The sequence below is a fragment of the Mycteria americana genome, chromosome 26 (assembly GCF_035582795.1).
Source record: "Mycteria americana isolate JAX WOST 10 ecotype Jacksonville Zoo and Gardens chromosome 26, USCA_MyAme_1.0, whole genome shotgun sequence".
Lineage (NCBI taxonomy): Eukaryota > Metazoa > Chordata > Aves > Ciconiiformes > Ciconiidae > Mycteria > Mycteria americana.
In genome coordinates this window covers 817,098-834,263 of record NC_134390.1, presented here as the reverse complement: position 1 = coordinate 834,263, position 17,166 = coordinate 817,098, and the positions used below count along the sequence as shown (strand labels likewise).

The 17,166-nt window shown below is 61.5% G+C and overlaps 1 protein-coding gene across 11 annotated transcripts; it reads right to left on the bottom strand.

The window, feature by feature from the left end:
• Nucleotides 1-78: 78 nt before the first annotated feature.
• PCBP2 (poly(rC) binding protein 2) lies at nt 79-16,713 on the bottom strand. Of its 11 annotated transcripts, none has more exons than XM_075525349.1 (15): nt 16,529-16,711; nt 13,648-13,783; nt 13,179-13,202; nt 13,041-13,073; nt 12,564-12,680; nt 10,962-11,093; nt 10,225-10,353; nt 9,623-9,697; nt 7,908-7,994; nt 6,845-6,886; nt 5,652-5,724; nt 5,106-5,144; nt 3,956-4,011; nt 3,357-3,526; nt 79-561 (listed from the first exon to the last, which is right to left on the bottom strand). In XM_075525349.1, the coding sequence occupies exons 2-15, from the start codon at nt 13,714-13,716 to the stop codon at nt 525-527; spliced, it is 1,083 nt and encodes a 360-aa protein (XP_075381464.1). In that variant the 5' UTR covers nt 13,717-13,783; nt 16,529-16,711; the 3' UTR covers nt 79-524. The 11 variants fall into 11 exon arrangements, with proteins under 11 accessions (XP_075381464.1, XP_075381465.1, XP_075381469.1 ...); XM_075525350.1 differs by having other exon boundaries at nt 3,956-4,008; nt 16,529-16,710; XM_075525354.1 differs by lacking the exon at nt 7,908-7,994 and having other exon boundaries at nt 16,529-16,713.
• Between the last annotated feature and the right edge of the window lie 453 nt (nt 16,714-17,166).

Here is a 17,166-nt window from a genome sequence, read left to right as displayed (position 1 = left end):
GGGGGAGTTCAAATAAAGACGGAGACAGGCAGATCCATTAACCAAAATATCCTCCAGTTTCTATTCACAAGGAAAAGCTCCAGTCCATCTTTTTATTAATTTTTTTTTTTGAAAAATTTCCTGACGTTACAGAACTAAACTGAAATGTTTCTCTTCCACTCTTACATTTCATGACAAAACAGAAACTTCATGAGCCGAAAAAAGGGGGGGGGGTGGGGTGGGGGGTGGGGGGGGTGGGGTGAGGGGAGGGGCAGGGAGGAGAGAGAGAGAAGCTTTATAAAACTAAGATCTGGGGCTCAGCGTTTTAACAGCTGAACGGAGAAAGGAATTAAAATGCTGTAATTAAAAAAAAAAAAAAAACCAAACAAAAAAAACCAAAACAAAAAAAAAAAAAAACCTCATGAGTGGCCGCGGAGAGCATGGAGGAACCGAAAAATTTACAAACTAGTTAAAACCTGGGGCTGGCTGCTAAGGGACTACACAGATGGATGGTGAGGTGAGGCCGAGGGTCCGCGTCGGGGCCCCTAGCTGCTTCCCATGCCCCCGGTCTCCGAGGAGAGCCTGCAATGAAGAAAAGGGCGTCAGAGGGGGCCCCGGTTTGGGGGGGCGAGGAGGAAGAGGAGGGGTGAGGTGCAGGGGAGGAAGGGCTTCCCCAGAGGGAGTGCCCTGGAGGAGGGACGGACCCCCCCCCAAGGAGGGAAGGGAGGAGGTTTTTGGGGTGCAGGGGGGTTGCTTTGCGCACAAGCGGCGGGGAAGGTGCGGCAAGGAGGAGGGTGCAGCCTGCTGGCCCCCCCCCGCCCCCGATTGCCCCCCCCAAAGTGGAGGCGGAGGGCTCCCCCCCAGAGCTCTGCCGGGGAGGGACACATCCAGACCGAGCGCACCAGCGGGGCAAAGCTTTTGGGGTGGGGACACCCAGGGGAAGGGGGACCCCGAAGCGCCCTGGGCACCCCAGGGTGCGGGCAGACAGGGATTAGGCAGCGATTCCTGCAGGGAAGGGAGAGAGCAAGGGGTTGGGGGGCTGTACCCCCACCAGGGACCCCCTGGGGAGCATGGGGGGGGGGGGGGGGGGGGGGCACACACACAATGCAAAGGGGGTCCCCGAGCAAGCAGGGACAACACCAGCACCCCCAACCCGCACCAAGCGTCCCCAGGAGCTGCCACCTCCGCGGCTCAAAGCGTCTCCCTCCCTGCAATTTGGAGGGGGGGGGGGGCAACCCCAATCTGGGTGGCAGTGAGCCCCCCCCAGCAAGAGGGCACCCCGTGAGGCCCCCTCCCCGGGGCTCAGCCCCCCCCGTCAGCACAGATCTAGCAGAGCAGATTCTCACCGTGGCAACTTTATTACAGGTACAGACATTAAAGAGAGACAGGCGAGGCCGCGAGCCCCATGGGCAACGTCACCAGGAACGCAATTAAATCCCAACTCGTTTATTCGGTAACGAAACCCCTCCCTCCACCCCCCCTCCCCACCCTCTCCCCAAAACCGCGACTGCAACCAAGCTACTAAAAAAAAAAAAGGAAAAAAAAAAGAGGAGGAAAAAAAAAGCAACGGCTACAAGATAGCAGGATCGAGAAGGAATTGAACAGATCACTAGACTCCAGGCCGGGCTGGGACACAGGGAAAATCGTCTCTCGGCCGGCAAGAAAACTCCGTTCTAAGAAACATCACAAGCTCACTTTGGAGTAAAAAGGAGGAGGAGGAGAAAAACAAAAAAACCAAACCCAATGAAAAAAAAAAAAAAAGAGAGAGAAAAAAAATTGCTCTTCCAAGTCTCCTCTACGGGGTCTCCATGCTGCCACCGATCTGCTGGTCCTCTAAGGCCACAAGCAGACTCAGTAAGGAGAAAATCTCTGCTTTTCCGCTTTCAGTTTGTTAGTGACACATGGCACAGCTGGAGCGGAGGTACCCTTAGCAGCAGACACAACATTTAGAGCCAGGAGAGGGACAGGTTTCATGCCAAGCAGACTGGAGACACAAGGGGCAGTCGGAAGAGGGTTGGGGAGGCTGGCGGGTGCTTCGGAGGCCCCCGCTGTGGCGAGCGAGGGGGTGGTGGTGGAGGAGGAAGAAGAAGAAGGGGTGGAGGGTTGAGAGAGGTTGATGCTGAGGTGGTCAGGGATCGTGACGGAGGCTGCCTGGGAGGAGGGTTTAGCGCTTTCTAAACTGTAACAGAGGAGAAAAGGAACAAAAAAAAAAAAATACGGGTGGGTGGAAGGGAACACCACAAAAAAAAGCACAGGACAAACAGCGTAAAATCGCACGAGCCGAGCTCGGGGAGGGAGGGAGGGAAGGAAGGAGGGAAGAGTGCTGCGAGGCCGCAGCCGTGCCCGGCGAGGTTTGGCCTCGCCTCCAAGCCGCACCAGGACCCCCCGCGCACCCCAGAGCCCGAGCCATCAGCTCAGCGGCAAGGCCATCCCAGCGCCCTTGGAGCCGGGCACCTTGACACAACCAGTGTGGAGCAAGTGGAATAAGCCAAAAAAAAAAAACCAAAAGAGATAAATCACAGGCGGCTTCTCCTCTGCTCCCGCTTGGGAGCGGGCTGGAGCTGCCGTGCCACCCTGGCGTCAACCCACGCGACACGGAGCAGCGACAAGTCCCTGCACAGGCTTGGGGGTCGCCCAGCTCTTCTCCTCCATCCCGAGCCCCAGGGGCTGAGGACCGGGGAGGACATCGCTCCCAGCCCCGCTCATCGCAGGGGACACGGGCCGCCACAGCAAGATGGGTCTGAGCGCACGGAGTCCGAGTCGGGCCCTAAATCCCCGCTGCGGCAGAGCAAGCTGCAGCGTGCCGCATGGCGGGCAGGCGGCCAGGCCCCGTGCCGGGCTGCGGGGAAGCCAGCCGTCCCCATCAGGGCTCGCCGGCCGCTCCGAGGAGCCAAGCCAGCACCAACTCCTCTCCCTGGGATCACAGCATCCCGCTGGGAGACGCTCGGGATCTCCACGAGCGGGCCCAGGGGAGTCCCTCCGCTATCACCCCACGGAAAAGCCCTCGCCACGCGCGCGCCAGATCGAAACAGCACAGCCCTAACCGCCGAGAGCCTGACAGGGCCAGGCACGGCTTCTGAGCGGCCACGGGCTCCCCTCGGCCCCGTGGCCGGACCCCTTTCCAGCCGGGTCCGTTACCCTACAGCTTCCCACAGACCGGGAGGCGATCGCACCAGGAAAATGGGACAGCAGGCACAGGGAGGGGAAAGGAAAGAAGACAAAAAAAAAAAAAAGGGGGGAGGGCGGGGGAGAAAACCCCTTTCCCTCATGCGTCGGGGCACAAGGAGGGTCCCAGCCCCGGGAGCGGTACCCCACGGCATGGGCGTGCAGTGCCAGCCCCCCCCCGACCCGCAGAGCCTGATCGCTCGGAGACTTACCTGACATTAATTAGATACTGGGCCAAGCTAATGCTCGCTGCAGATCCAGTTATGGTAACCTGCCTGTCAGTAGATCCTTCCACTGGATTGGCAATTTTGATCTGCGCCCCAGACATCTGGCGAATCTCATTGATTTTGGCGCCCTGACGCCCGATGATGCAGCCAATCAACTGGGGGGGGGGGGGAAAAGCAGCTTCGTTAGCAGCGGGTAAGAGCCAAGCGTGTTAACCCACCCGCCTCCTCCCCTGTCACGTGTCTGTCCCCCCACAGGGTCAGGGTGGCACCTCCTGGGGGGGGTTTTAAGGGGCAGAGAAAGGGGTTTTCTGCCTTAAAAGCTGGCTGGAAGGGGGAGAAGGGATGCGGTGCCAGCAGAGAGGTCCAAGGAGGCAGTTTGGGGTGCAGCCACAAGCCCTCCCACAGCTTTGAAGCTGAGAAGGGGCAACCCCGCACCCCATTTTGTTAGGGGGAAAAAAAAAAAAAAAGAGAGGGGCAAGTTCCCAGTGACCCACAAGGACAAGCAGGCAGCTGCCTGCCCGCTGCCCACGACCCTCCCCTCCCCAGTGCAGGCTGGAAAAGATGGATCCCATGCGGATACTCACATCATTTGGAATGGTGAGTTCATGAGAGGTGGTTTGAGCAGAGGCATCCAAACCTGCTTAGAAACAGAGAAAAAGCGGGAGAAGTTCAGGGGGAGGTGGTGGGACGAGAGGGCGCAGCACAGACAGACCGCAGCAGTCAAGCCAGCATTTGCTGCCAGCTTCATGGCTACCTTGAAGACAGTTTAAAACAGGAGGGGAAGGGCAGAGCAAGCTGTGAGGTTACTCCAACCCTCCCCGCTGCTCCCCACCTCCTCCCCGCTCGCCTGCTTTCCCCGCCTTGGTCACCCCAATTTCTTTCCCCCCCTTCTCTCCCTCCCCGCAATGTCACCACAGGATCTTCCTTCCGGTCAGGACAGTCCCAGAGCAGCGCACTCTCACTGCGTGGGCTCCATTCGGGCGCTTGGCTCTGCTGCCCGCTCCATTACCAGCTTTGAAGAGCTATGCTACCCCCCTCCTCCTCCTCCTCGCCACCGCAGCCCCGGCAGGGCAGTGCTATGCCGGCCGGCGCGGGCGCTGCGAGGCTGTTCACGTCTCGGATGGGGCCACGCATGTGCGCCAAGTGGATTATTATTATTATTATTATTTTTTTTAAATGTTTTTATATTTCCCCCCCTCCCTCCTCAGCTCGCTCCCTGCTACAGGGAGCAGCGGGAGCCTCAAGACCTCAACCCCAGGGCTTTGGCAGGGGCGAAGCAGCCTGGGGGGGGACAGCAGCAGCCAAGGCGGTTAACGTGGTGCTGTCCCGTCCCCCCCCGCCCCTCGCCAGCGGTTCTGCCACCGGCAGCAAGCAGGGGCTCGGCCGCTGCAGGTGATCCGCTTCCAGCAACTCCTCGGGCAGGGGGAAATCGCTCCCCTGCAGCGCATGGTTGGGGGGTAAAGCAAGGGGGCCCAAGGCTCGCTAACAGCGTCAGGCGCTGGATGACCGAGCCCTGCAACAAGTCCTGCTGCTCTCCACTGTCCAGCTGACTTCTTCTGGGGCACGTACAACCAAGCCAGTCGGTACCTCCAGCCCTTCTAAGGCTCCCCCTTGACCCCCCCTTTCCCCTCCCATCCGTGCACAAAGGCGGGCAGCATTTAACAGGGAGAACGAGACCCCGGTCAGTATTAATACACAATAGAATAACTACAGATTTTGTTTTTTAATCATTACCCCAATAGCCTTTCACCTCTGGAGAGCTGGATTCAATGCCTGTTAAGATACAAGTGACAATGAGTTTGGCTGTCTCAAGTTTAGAGCCCCAAATGGATATTTTAGCCATCTTAGCAAATCTACAGCAAATTTGGTACAACTCAACAGTTGCCTGCTCAGGACTGGAGTAGCCGGAGGGGAGAGAGAGGGTGCTGCGGGTCGGGGGGGTCTCCCAGTGCATTGGCAGAGCTGTGGAGGATGGGGGTGAAGAGGAAGGAAAGCAGCATGGAGGCCCTGCCTGCTCGGTGGTTTGGTTTTGTTTTGTTTTTTCTACCCTCTGCGGCCCCCCGCGACTCACAGAGGCCGGTACCAAGTCGCCCCCAGAGACGTCGTGACAAAAAATAGTTACCTGGCCGGGCTCGGCTCTGGGGGAACGTTTGGTTTGGTTTTTTTTTTTTGAGAGCACGAGACCCAAGCGGAGGCCCCGTTAGAGAGGAGCCAAGCGGCGGCTCGCAGTCTGGCCTTTGGCCCACGCTAGTGTACAGAAGAGAGAAGGAGTTTCCATACCACTGAATCCAGTGTTGCCATGAGACATTGGAAAGTGTGACTGTTGCATTGCCAACTGGTGCAGCTTGGTCAGCTAGAGGGGGAAAAAAAGAGAAAGAAAAAGGCTGATGTTAGCCATTTCCCAAGCCCAAAGGGGGCCAGGACTCACACAGCACGCACATCAACACGGACACTGCCAGTGGCACCGGGTCCCCCCCGGCCCCTCCGTACACGGCCCGGCCCTCTCCAACACAGAGAGGAGGAAGGCGCCAGGCCAAGGTGGGCTGGGGGGGCTGCGCCCACCCCCTGGTGAAGCAAGGTATGAAAGGAGCTCAGGGAGAGAAGCAGAGAGGAGCAGGAGAGAGGAGACAGCAGGGTGCTCACACCACACCATGCAGGGAGCAGCAGCGGGGACAGGAGTGCCACGAAGGGAGATGGGGATGGAGCCCGGCTCGGTTCAGCCCCCGGAGTCGCTCTTAGCCCAGCTTCCTTCTAGCCCTTCTCCTCCCTGGCCTGGCGCGTCACAGCCCCACCCCTCGCTGCTCTAACGGTGCCAGGAGCAGAGATCGGCCCCCGGAGAGCCTGCAACGAGCCTACGGGATGAGCATGGGTGCCAGAGGATGGTGGTGTCCAACAGCAAGCCGGGACAGCGCCGGCGGGAGAGGTGGCCGCTGCCTGGACTGTCACTCCTCGCCCAAACGGTCCCCGACAGGCTGGCAGCAGCCTGGGCCGGGCCGGATCCAACCCCCCCCCACCCCCCCCCAACTGCCACCTGCGACCGCTCGCTGGGCCAGCTGTCCCCTGCCCCAGGAGAACCACCATGACAGTGAACCATCATGTGCTGTTTTTGTTTTCTCTTGACGGGCTGCGTGCCAAATTCAAGGGGCGGGGGGGTGGGAGGGGGCAAGGGAAAAGCCGGAGCTGGTGTGAAATGCCAAGCCAGGGAGAGGTGGGTCAGAAAAAAAAATATATAGGAAGGGAAGTGTCAGAAAGAAGGTGGGGGAAGGAAAAAGGAGAGATTTGAGACAGGGTGAAGCTGGCTGCAGGAGGGCGAATTGAAGGGAGGCGAGTTTTTTGGGGGGGAGTTCGGATCGGATTGAGTATTCAGCCCAAGCTGACGGCTAGCGGCTCGAGTCGAGAAAGCACGGAGAAAATTTTGGAAGGGGGGAGGAAGAGGGTGGATTTCAAGACAAGAAGTTGTAAACAAAACTTACATCTGGCTGTGGAATGGCATACTGTCCTTGAATGGTATAGGCCTACAAAAGGAGGAAAACAGTCCTATTAACAACCATCGGACAGCCACCCAGGGACAGACAGATTTCAACTAGCCAGGAAGTCAGAGAGCCAAGGTGGAGAGTTCTCCGGGGCGAGGGAAGTGGGGCAGGGAGAGGCAGGGGACGGATAAATGCTGTAACAAGCAGTTTCTAGACGGGCGGTTACTCGGCCTTACATGGCGGTTACAGGGAGAGAGTGGACAGTATGGCGCCGTCCCCCCCAAAAAAAAAAGTGGCAGACAAAAACAGAACGGCTGGGATCTTGATGAAGATGTATGGTGTGGTGGAGTCCGACAATGCGTCTAGCCCTGCGCCCCCCGCCTCGCCGACAGGGGAAGATCTCCAACACCCCCGCCAGCCCTGCTAGCTCCCGGCCCCTCCTTTCCCCGGCCCAGCAGCCCCTCCCAAAAAAAAAAGTCCCCTTCCGAGTCCTCTCGTCACTTCCGCACGCCTAGGAAAACGTCGCCGGGCAAGCTAGAGGTAAATGCTGGAGCTGGCTACCGATGCTAGACAAGGCAAAAGAGAGGCATTCGGGGGGTGGGGGGGGGGGGGGGGGTAACAAGGCTGAGTGCCTGACCTGCCACAATTCCATGTCTTGAGGTTAAGGGACAGCCACAGACTTCAGATTCCTCCTGAAGCTACCCAGAAAGGGCGAGTCACTGGCTGGGGCCTGGCTGGCTAAGGTTTGGGGGGGTGGGGGGGGCCGGGCAGATGGGGGTGGGTGGGATAGGAAGGGGAGAGGGGGGTACACAGCCTCACTTCCAGGTCACCGGAAGAACTGCAGCCCAGGCTGGAATTGGCCCAAGTTCGTTGCCATGCAGTGGCTGCCGGGTGGCCTGCGTGAGGAGAGGTTGGTGGGCTCAGAGTCCAGTTCCCAGTGGACAGGAGTCCACAGCACAAAAGCCACCGTTGACGGTTTTGGGGGACGGGGATGCCACCCTTGTTGGCAGTCTCAGAGAGGCCAAGGATTGAACGGGCCGTGGAGACTGAACTCCCCTCTCACCTCCTGAGGTGGTCCCTCCAAGTCAGAGTTGAGGCACATGGATGGGGCGGTGTGGGGGTAGCTCGCACTGCCGCTGCTGTACCTGTCCTGTGGATAAATTAGAGGACTTCAGTCTCCAGGGCTGTCAATCCGAAACCTTCCGCTAACACCAAAGTCACATCGACATTAGCTCTGCTTTTCGAGGGCTAACCCTGCTCTACGCACGACTCTGAGCTGCAAAGACAGAGCGCAACACCACCGGGAGCGGGGCCCGGACGGCTGCATGGGGCTGGCCGCGGCCCTGGGCCAGGGGAGAGGGGTGGAAGAGAAGGAGGGGGGAGAAGAAAGGGGAGGGGAGGGAAGAGATGCGTGGCTGTGGGAAGCCTGCTCCTCACTGCTCTAACGGGGAAGGCAGCCTGCTCCCGCGCCGCGGGGGGGGCCGCACGGTACGGCCCTCCGCTTGCAAGAGGCGCGGGGGGGCACGGACATACCGGCCAGGCGCTTCCCCCGGGGCGCAGAGCGGCAGGAGAAGCTGTCGGAGAGGCGGGGGGGGCTGACCGGGTTCGGGGAGGGGAGGAGGAAGAGGCAGGGAGGGCAAGGGGGGGGTGGGGGGGGGCCGAGGCGAGGAAGGGGACGGCGGCAGGTCCGTCCCCAAAACAAGCATGGCGTGCCAGCCTGGCGGGGTGAGGGGGGAAGAGAAGAGTCAGGCCTGGCTCTCGGGGAGGCCGGCAGCAGCTACCCCCTTCCCTGCCTATGGAGGCCTCCATCAACAACACCAGACCCTGCCTGCGCTGCCTGAGCGGGTCCCCGGGCCGGCTAGGGGCTCCGGGCCCTGCCAGAGCCCACCCCAGAGGGGTCTCCCTGACAGCAGGAAGGCAGCGGATGCATTTGCACGAGTCGCCGCGTTTTCTCCAAGCATTACGGCAGCCCTGGGAACCGCAGGGTGGGGAGTGGGTGACCCGCACCCAGGCCTGAGCCTCCTCTCTTGCCCAGCGGCCTAGATGGGACCGTGGGCGAGGACGCCCAGCCAGCACCCCCCACCCCAAACAGGGCCGGGGGATTCAGGGCTTTACAGCAGACAGGATCCCAAGGGAGCCCTGTCACCTGTAACCTGGCTCGGCAGCAGGGAGCAAGCAACTCCCCTGGATCAGCTCAGCGCAGGAGGGACTAAATCCCACATCACCTGATGGCTACTCCTATCTGACACCCTCCCCTCGTGCAAGATGAAACCTTTCCGCACCCCAGGCTAAGCCTTTGCACCCCAAGAGCCAGCCCCGGAGAGCAGAGAACCTCCCAACCCTCTGGGCCAGTCACCCACAACGGGTCACGCCGAGTCCTCAGAGCCAGCCCCAGGCAGAGGGGCAGAGCCTGGATTTGGCAGCTGGAGTCTCGGCCTGATTCAAATCCCCCACCACCACACCGGGATTTTTTTTTTGGCTGGTTAACTCCAGAGCTGTTTGCCAGCACCCCCTCCTCCCCTAATCAGCTTTTTTGCCCCCCCCCCCCCTCCTCCCCCATCCCACCTCTGCCCTCTTCCATCCCTCAGCGAGCTCGGTGAGGAAGGCTCGGAGCAGGCTCTGGGAGGCCAAGGCCAAGCAGAGCCACTCTCCGCCAAAGGAAGCGGCGTGGGTGACAGGCACGCAGAGCGGCTGATGTGCGCTGGCAGCGTGGCAACTCGATAAGACACCCCCTTCCTCTCCCCACCCCGCACCCCAGGAGCAGAGGAGAGGCCTTACCTGACCGCCTGCAAAGATGACGGGAGAGCTGGATGGCTTGGGTCGGTACGGGATGGTGACGCCCTTCGGGGGAGACTGGGTGACAGGCAGAGAGGAGAGGTTAGACACCGAGTGCCGCTGGCACCGACAATCCCCTCCCTGCACCCCAGATGCCAACGCTCTGCTTTGGGTTTAAAATCGGCCGTTTGGGAGGACGCAGAGCAATTCTATTTCTTCTCCATCCCGGGCACGGGGCCGAGGGAGGACACCCAAGGAGCAAAGCAGCGTGCGAGGGAGGCTTGGGACAGCAGGACACCGCTGCTCAGTGTCACCGTGCTGGGCAGCACGACCGGTCACCACGGAACCACGAGTGACATGGTTAGCTGGTGAGCAGCTCTAGAGGCCCGGCTTGACCCCGGTTTTAAGCAGCTCCAAGCCTCACCTGGATGAGACTGTAATCCCCAGCTATCCCTTTATCCCCCAGCAACCGTTTTTCTGTCCTCAGCAGTTTCCACTCGCGAGGAGGGGCACAGCTCGCCAAGGGCAGCGGGGATCCCTGCGCTGCACGTGCCTCCCCAGGGGGAAAAAAAAACGGGCCCACGAGGCCTGGGGGGAGGCCCTACCTCAAGCATGACAACGCAGATCTGTTTGACGCACTCGATGATGGACTGTGGGATCCCAGCGATGGTGATGGCTCGCTCGGTCGAGTTGGGCAGCATGTCTCCTGCCACCTGGACCTGTGCCCCCGTGCTCTGCAAAGTTTACGGTTAAAAATAGGCGGTCAGACCCCAGTAAGGGCTGTGACCTCAGCAACAAACCCCGTGGCTGGGTTATACATAGCCAAAACTTACCCTCCCCCCGCCCCCTCCCCAAAAATAAAGTCCTTTAATCCTAGCTGGAAATAAGTCGGTCATCGGGAGCCCAGGGCAGGAGAGGAGGACCTGGGCTGCAGCCTTTCCCTGTAACCCAAGTCAAGCTCATCTCCCCAGCCAGCGGAGCTGGAGAGAGTTAATCCCCCAGCAGCCCACGGTCGGCAGCGCCCGGTGCTAAGTCAGCACAGGCCTGGCAGCGCGTTTCCCCCCCTCCGACAACTGGGAAAAGGCTGGGGGGGACGACTGATAGCCCGGGGAAGGGGGGAGCAGGAACCCAGGCATCCTGCTGTGAAGGACAGTGCCAGGAAGGGGAGGGTCTGCCCCGAGTCTCAGTTTCACAAGCACTAAAAATACAAGGAACTCCAAAAAGGTCGAATGATGCCACGTCTCTACTATGTGGTACCACCCAGGGTGGGGGCCGATGCAAGGATTTGCAGCTGGGGGCACTCAGACCCCACACATTCCCCCTCGGGCTGGCCAACACGCACCTCTCTTATCTCTTTGATCTTGCAGCCTCCTTTTCCAATGAGGGAACCGCACTGGCTGGCAGGTACCACGAGTCGGAGGGTGACTGGGGGCCGGCTGGCAGCTGTACTGTTGGTCATGGAGCTGCTGATGTCCTGCGAGGAAGAGGAGTTACTCAGAGGGGTCAGCCCAGAGCAGTGCCCTCGCCAGAATGGCACGCGGGGAGGTGACGTGCCCAGCAGAGGGACAGGGAGGATGACGCTGGCACGGGCAGACCGGGCCAAGGTGACCCCAGGGCTCTCCCAGTTCTATTTCCCAGGACTTCGTTAGCAGCCCACAGAAATGACACGGCCACATTTTGGGGAAGGAGAAAGAAGCCAAACTCTGTTAGTCTCCATGAAAATGGGGGTTTAACCCCCACCAGCCAGCGCAGAGGCACCAGCTGGGTCACACCGCAGCCGAACGGGAACTGGCTGTGCCAGTGCTGGAGGGGGACAAGTGGTTGGGGGCTCAGTGCACCCACAGCTCCCAGTTCAGCATGGAGATTCCCATTGTAATGGGGGATCCGGGCAGGAGCAGCTCCGGGGAACAACAAGCCCGGCGCCGATTACAGCGGTCACGTGCTGGCAGGGGGAGGGGAGGCACAAGGCCATGGCTCAACTGACCTAGTAAAATAAAAGCTTTAACTCCGAGCCCAGCGCTCAGAACGCTGGCAGCCAGGAGCCACGCTCAGACAGGGAGCTCTCGGGGTACGGCAGAAACAGCTCTGAGCTCAGCAGCCTTTTAGGCAGCAGCAAGAGCAGAGGGGACCTTGGGGACAGATCTGCTGGTGCTGGGCTGTCTCCTCCCAGGGAAGGGTCCCAAATCCAAAAGGAAACAGGATTTTTACCCCCACAGGCAAGGTGAGGGCCACGGAGCTCTGCCCCGTACCAGGCAAGGAGCGCTCACGCCTTCCAAACAACGCGGAGCAGGATGGAAAGCTCCTCGACACCACAGGCTCTAACACCCGCAGCCAGGATCCAGGTTATCCGGGATCAGCATCCCCCCCGGAAGCCACCGATTCCACAGAACCAGGGGCACAATGCAGCTCCTCCTTCGGCGCTGCGCAGCCGCAGCCCCAGGGCCCCTCCTCAGCGGGGCCGGAGATGGAGCTAAGCCCCTGCTGCCCCCCAAGGCGTGCCGAAGGGGAACCAGCACGACCACCCAGGAGGACGAGGGGAGTTTCGAAGCTCTGCTCTGTTTTAAGCTGTTTAACCAGTGGCCAAGGGGCATTTTCAGCCCAGAAAAGTCCCTGCAGGGCTCTGGCACTCAGCGAGCAGTCGCTTAAGGATGGCTGAGCGCACACGGAGAAGTGTCACTACCTGGACCTTGACCCTGCTCACAGCCGGGCAAAGATCAGGCCCCACAGGGAAAACACTGCCAGCCCATGCGGAACAAGCCCATCCTGCTGCTCATCCCCAGGGAAGAGCTTTTCCTCATGCTCCGGACCCCCCAGCACACGCTGGGGCAGATCCCAGGGTAAATTTATCCAGGGACAGGGGGGTAAAGGATGACTGCAGGCAGGGCAGCAGCCCACTGCCTGCTCGCTGCGGGCAGGGGCAGGGAGCTCGAGGCCGCAGACGCACCTCTTCCAGTTTGTCAATGATCATCGCAAAAGCTTTGAAGATGGCATTGGTGGGTCCAGCGAGGGTGATGATCCGTTCGGGGCAGTTCCCTTCTGAGATGTTAATGCGAGCACCGCTCTGCGGGAGGAAAGCGAGCAGAAATCAGGGCTCCCAGCCCCCTACTCGGACCCCCAAAACCAGCAGCGGGTCCATGCACCCGGCTCGGTTCTGCAATGGGGTAGCCGGGCTCCCCAGGGTTCCGCAACCAGCGATGAATCCTCCTTCCCTCCGCTCGGCTCAGGGCAGCCATCTTAGCCTCCTCGGCTTCCTGCCCCAGCCCTGCCTACACCTCCCAGCATGCCTCGCGCCTGCCGGCTCCCATCTGCTGCCGGTGCCGCTGGCACCGCACTGCCTGCAAATTCCTTTTAAGGTCCGCGCCACCGCGGCCCCGACAGATCCCCCTGGATCCCCCCCAACCCTCCCAGCCCCGGGACTCACCTCCTCGCGCATCTTCTTCACGGACTCCCCTTTCTGTGCGGAGGGAGAGAAGGAAGAGGCATTAGTGCGGCCACGGCGGGCAGGGGGAAGAGGGAGACAGGGGAAGGGGGGGGGGGGGTGGGATTGTTGCTCACTTACCTTCCCAATGATGCTTCCCACCTCCTGGGATGGAAACAAAAGCAGCAATTAGTCAGTGCTTAAAAAAACTCCAGGAGTCCCAAGCTTAAACCACCCCCTTTTACAGCCAAAACAAGTTCCTCAGGACCGAAGATATGGCCCCCCAGGCGGACTGACACCTCGCTCCCAGCCGAGCTCTCCATCAGCTCACTTTTCCCCACCCCGTCCCAGGTTCTTATTTTTATTGATGCGCTGCGCTTTTAAAGCGCTGCCTTGCTCGTCATGAGATATCCAGGAGCCGGCCGGGTGCCAAAGAGCACATTCCTAACGCCACTGCCTAATGGCTGCAATAACGAGGCAGCTCCAAGACGTCCGACCAAGAGGATTTACTGCCATGGAAGCACCCAGCCTCCACCCGGCCTGCCGGAAGGGCCACCCCTGCGTCGGGCGAGGGGGCTTCGGCTCAGCCCTGCGTCCCGTGGACACGTACCTTTCCGTGCATAAGTAGTCGGATGGTGAGTGTGACATTTAAACCACCTTCAATGACACCGGTGTCCATCTTGAGCTGCGTTGGGTTGAGTCAGGCTTCGTCAGTGGTCAGATCTTTGGTCGCTGGGCGAGCGGAGCTACGAACGAGAGAGGGGTTGCATTTGAGGGGCTCTGCCAACCCTCCCCGGCCGGTTTCAGACCCATCCCAGGGGGATTCACGCCCCACTGCGCTTTCTTCTCCCATTGAATATCCCCCTGGCAGTTTTAAGGCCACGCTCCTCTCCAAGCAACGATCAAGAGAGCCGATGCACAGCAGTTCGGCTCCCCAACAGGCTGCTCCTCCTGCCAGGCATTTTCCAGGGTGGACAGTCGGAACTGGCACGATCCCACCAGCATCGAGCAACAACCGGAGCTGCGAGGGTCTCGCTCATCCCCTGCCTCCTTCCAGTCCTGCTCCTCCCAGAGGCTTCGCCTACAGCTCCAAAAGAACTTGCCTCTACTTGCGAGCCCCACGCCTTAATCTAGATTACAAGCTTTCCTCCGCAGCTGCGTGTAGACACGCACACGCCAGACGGAGCGACTGCCCCGTTTCCCTTTGGTTTAACCCGCTTGGGGAGCCGGGCTGTCGAGAAAAAAAGAAAAAAAAAAACCCAAAACTTATCTGCGCCCTGAGCCTGCGTGGGGAGGCCTTTCAGACCGGTTTCCAAGTTGATTTACTCAAACCAGATAAGGCCACATGAGCACACGATCAGGTTTCAAACAACCTGCAGCCCGAGTCGACAGCAGTTGCAAAACACCGCAACCAGCCACCGGCTCGGCTAGTCAGCCATTTAACTTTAAAAACAAATTAAATAAACTAAATTTCAGCTCTTGGGTGTTTTTTTTTTTTTTTTTAATCAGTCCGGCTGGTCACCACCCCATCAAAGTTTAACCAAGCCCAGGGAAAGAAGAAGCCGGGGTGAGGGCAGGGGGATTAACCTGGCAGGGGACCATGCCAAGCGGGCAGCGCTGCCGCACTCCGGGTGAATGCTCTTTTAAGGGGAAGCCGCTGGCACAGAAGGGGGGTTTTTTTTTGCCGTAGCGAGGAGTTACGGCCTCCATAAAACTCAGCCTGACATCCCGTCAGATTCAAAGAGGCACCCGTTTGCCTAGTTTGGAAAGAAGGGCTCAGGATCCAAGCCCGGCAGCGGTGGAGCGAGGAGGAGAGTCTAGACCCGAGCCCACGAGTCGGTTGTTTACGAGTTTCCCAGTTCACCGGAGGTGGCAGGAGCCTCGCTGGCATCCGCCGCCGTCTCTCCGGCTCTGAACCCACTCCTCCTCCCACCAGTTCAGCGTCCCAGTTCGCCTTCGTTAGCATTAATTTGCTTTCCTAGCAGCGGTTTTGCCAGTCGAACGAGCTTGGGTTGGTTACGGGGCCGCCTCGCAGCCCGCTGGGGACAAAAGGAGCTGACCAAACCTGCCGGGGGGTTACGCAAAGTGAGAAGCGAAGCCGTGCGGGGCAGGCCGAGGCCGATGGGCAGCCGTCACTCCGCTCCGGGCTCACGGCGAGGCTCTTCCGCAGGAAAACTTCCCCCAAACTTCTCCTTACCTCCATCTGGCAGCCCTACCTGCCCCCACAGTACACGTGGAGGGCCGGGCCCCTGCCTGCTGCCTGTATTGGGATCAAACACCCACCCGGGGGCCTCCCCACTCAGGATTCGGCCCCAAACTGGGAACATTTTGGCGGGGGAAACTGGTTGCCGGGGCAAAGATTTGGCTCCAAAACCAGCCTGTCTCTGAGGTGGGGCAAAATGTGGCTCCAAAACCGGCTCATCCCTGCGGCTGGGGGGATTAAAAACAAGTCCGGGACCAGAGATCCCGGCTCTGAGCCCAGCTCGTTGGCCCAGGAGGGAATGGGAGGGGGGGGAGCACAAACCGATCCCCCGGGCCCGGGATTGAGCCTCCGGATCGGGCCCGTCCACAAAGGAGGGTGAGGGGGGGTCCCCAGTCCCGGGATCGCGGCTCTAAAGTGGACCCGGACCCCGGAGGGGGGAAAAGCAGCCGAGTCCCGGGAGCGCGGCTGAGCTCCAGCTTGGTCCCGAGGAGCTGGGGGGCGGCTCTGGACCCCGAACCGGGCCGGGATGGGAACCGGCTCCGGGGCTCTCAAAACACCCCAACACCCGGAGGCAGGGGGGGGGGGGGCAGACCCCCGGCCCAGGATCGCGGCTCCAAACCGGGCCGGTCCCGGGGGGGTGAAGGGGGAAACCCCCGACTCCTCGAGGCGGGGGGTGGCGGCTCCGAGCCGGGCTCGTGTCCCCTCCCCCGGCGGCGGCGCCGCGAACCGGGCCGGGGGGAAAATAACTCGGGATGGCGGCAAAAACGGGCCCGGCCATTGAGAAAAAAAAAAAAAAACCCAAAAAAACCCAAAAAACCCTAAAGCAAAAAAAAACCCCAAAAAGAAGCAAAAAAGGCAAAAAAAAAAAAATCCCCCCCCTCCGGTGCCCCCCCGCAACCGCCCGGTACCGGCGGGGGGGTGGGTGGGGGGTGGCGGCGCCATGTGACGCACGCGGCTCCCCGGCCCCCCCCGGTCCCGGTCCCGGTCCCCGCGGGGGGGAGGGGGGGGTGGCGGGGAGGGGAGGGAGGGGCGGCGGCGCCCCCCGCCCCCCCCCCGCCGGCGGCGCAGCGCGCGCGCAGGCCGCGGCCTAGGCCGCGACTAGGCCGCACGTAGGCCGCGGGCTGGCGTGAGGGCGCGGCCGGCGGCGGGGCGGCGCGGGGGCGCTACGCGAGGCCGCGGCTCCGCGGCCGTTGTGGAAGTCGGCGCCGGATGGCGGCGAGGGGGGGGGGTTCGGGGGGGAGGGGGAGGGAAAGGGGTCGGGAGGCGGCGTGGGGAGGGTCGGGCCTACCTGGAGCGGCGCCGGTAACGGCGGCGGGAGAAGGACGCTCCGGGCGGAGCGGGAGGAGGGAGGGCGGGGAGGAGGGGAGGGAGGTGGGGGGGGAGAGGGAGCGCGCCGGGGCGGGCGGGCGGGATGGCGGCGGGAGGCGGCGGCGGCGGCTGCTCCTGCTGCGGCGGCCGCGGCGGGTCTGGGAGGGGGCGGCGGGAGCGGCCCGATTTACACCCCGCCCCGACCCGGAAACGGACGCCGCGCACCAGCGAGGCGCGGCGGGGCGGGGATAGAGCGGCCTCCCCCCTCCCCGCGCCCCGCCCCGCCGTGCTTGCACCAAAGAGGGAAGGGGGGGGCGGGGGGGGAGGCCAGCGGGTAGAGCGGCGACGTAAGACCGCAGCGCCGCCGGCGGTTCGGAGGACTTCGGGGAAAAAGGGGCATGGGGGGGGGGGCGACGGGGGCCGGAGGAGGGGAATGGGGGGGCAATGGGGGGGCAATGGGGGCAGGAGGGGCAATAGGGGGTGGGGGGCTGGAGGGGAGCAATGGGGGTAATAAGGGTGGGGGGGCAAAGGGGGAAGAAGGGGGGAATGGGGGGGGCAATTGGGGGACAACGGGGGGCAATCGGGGCAGGAGGGGCCATGGGGGTGGGGGCAGGTTGG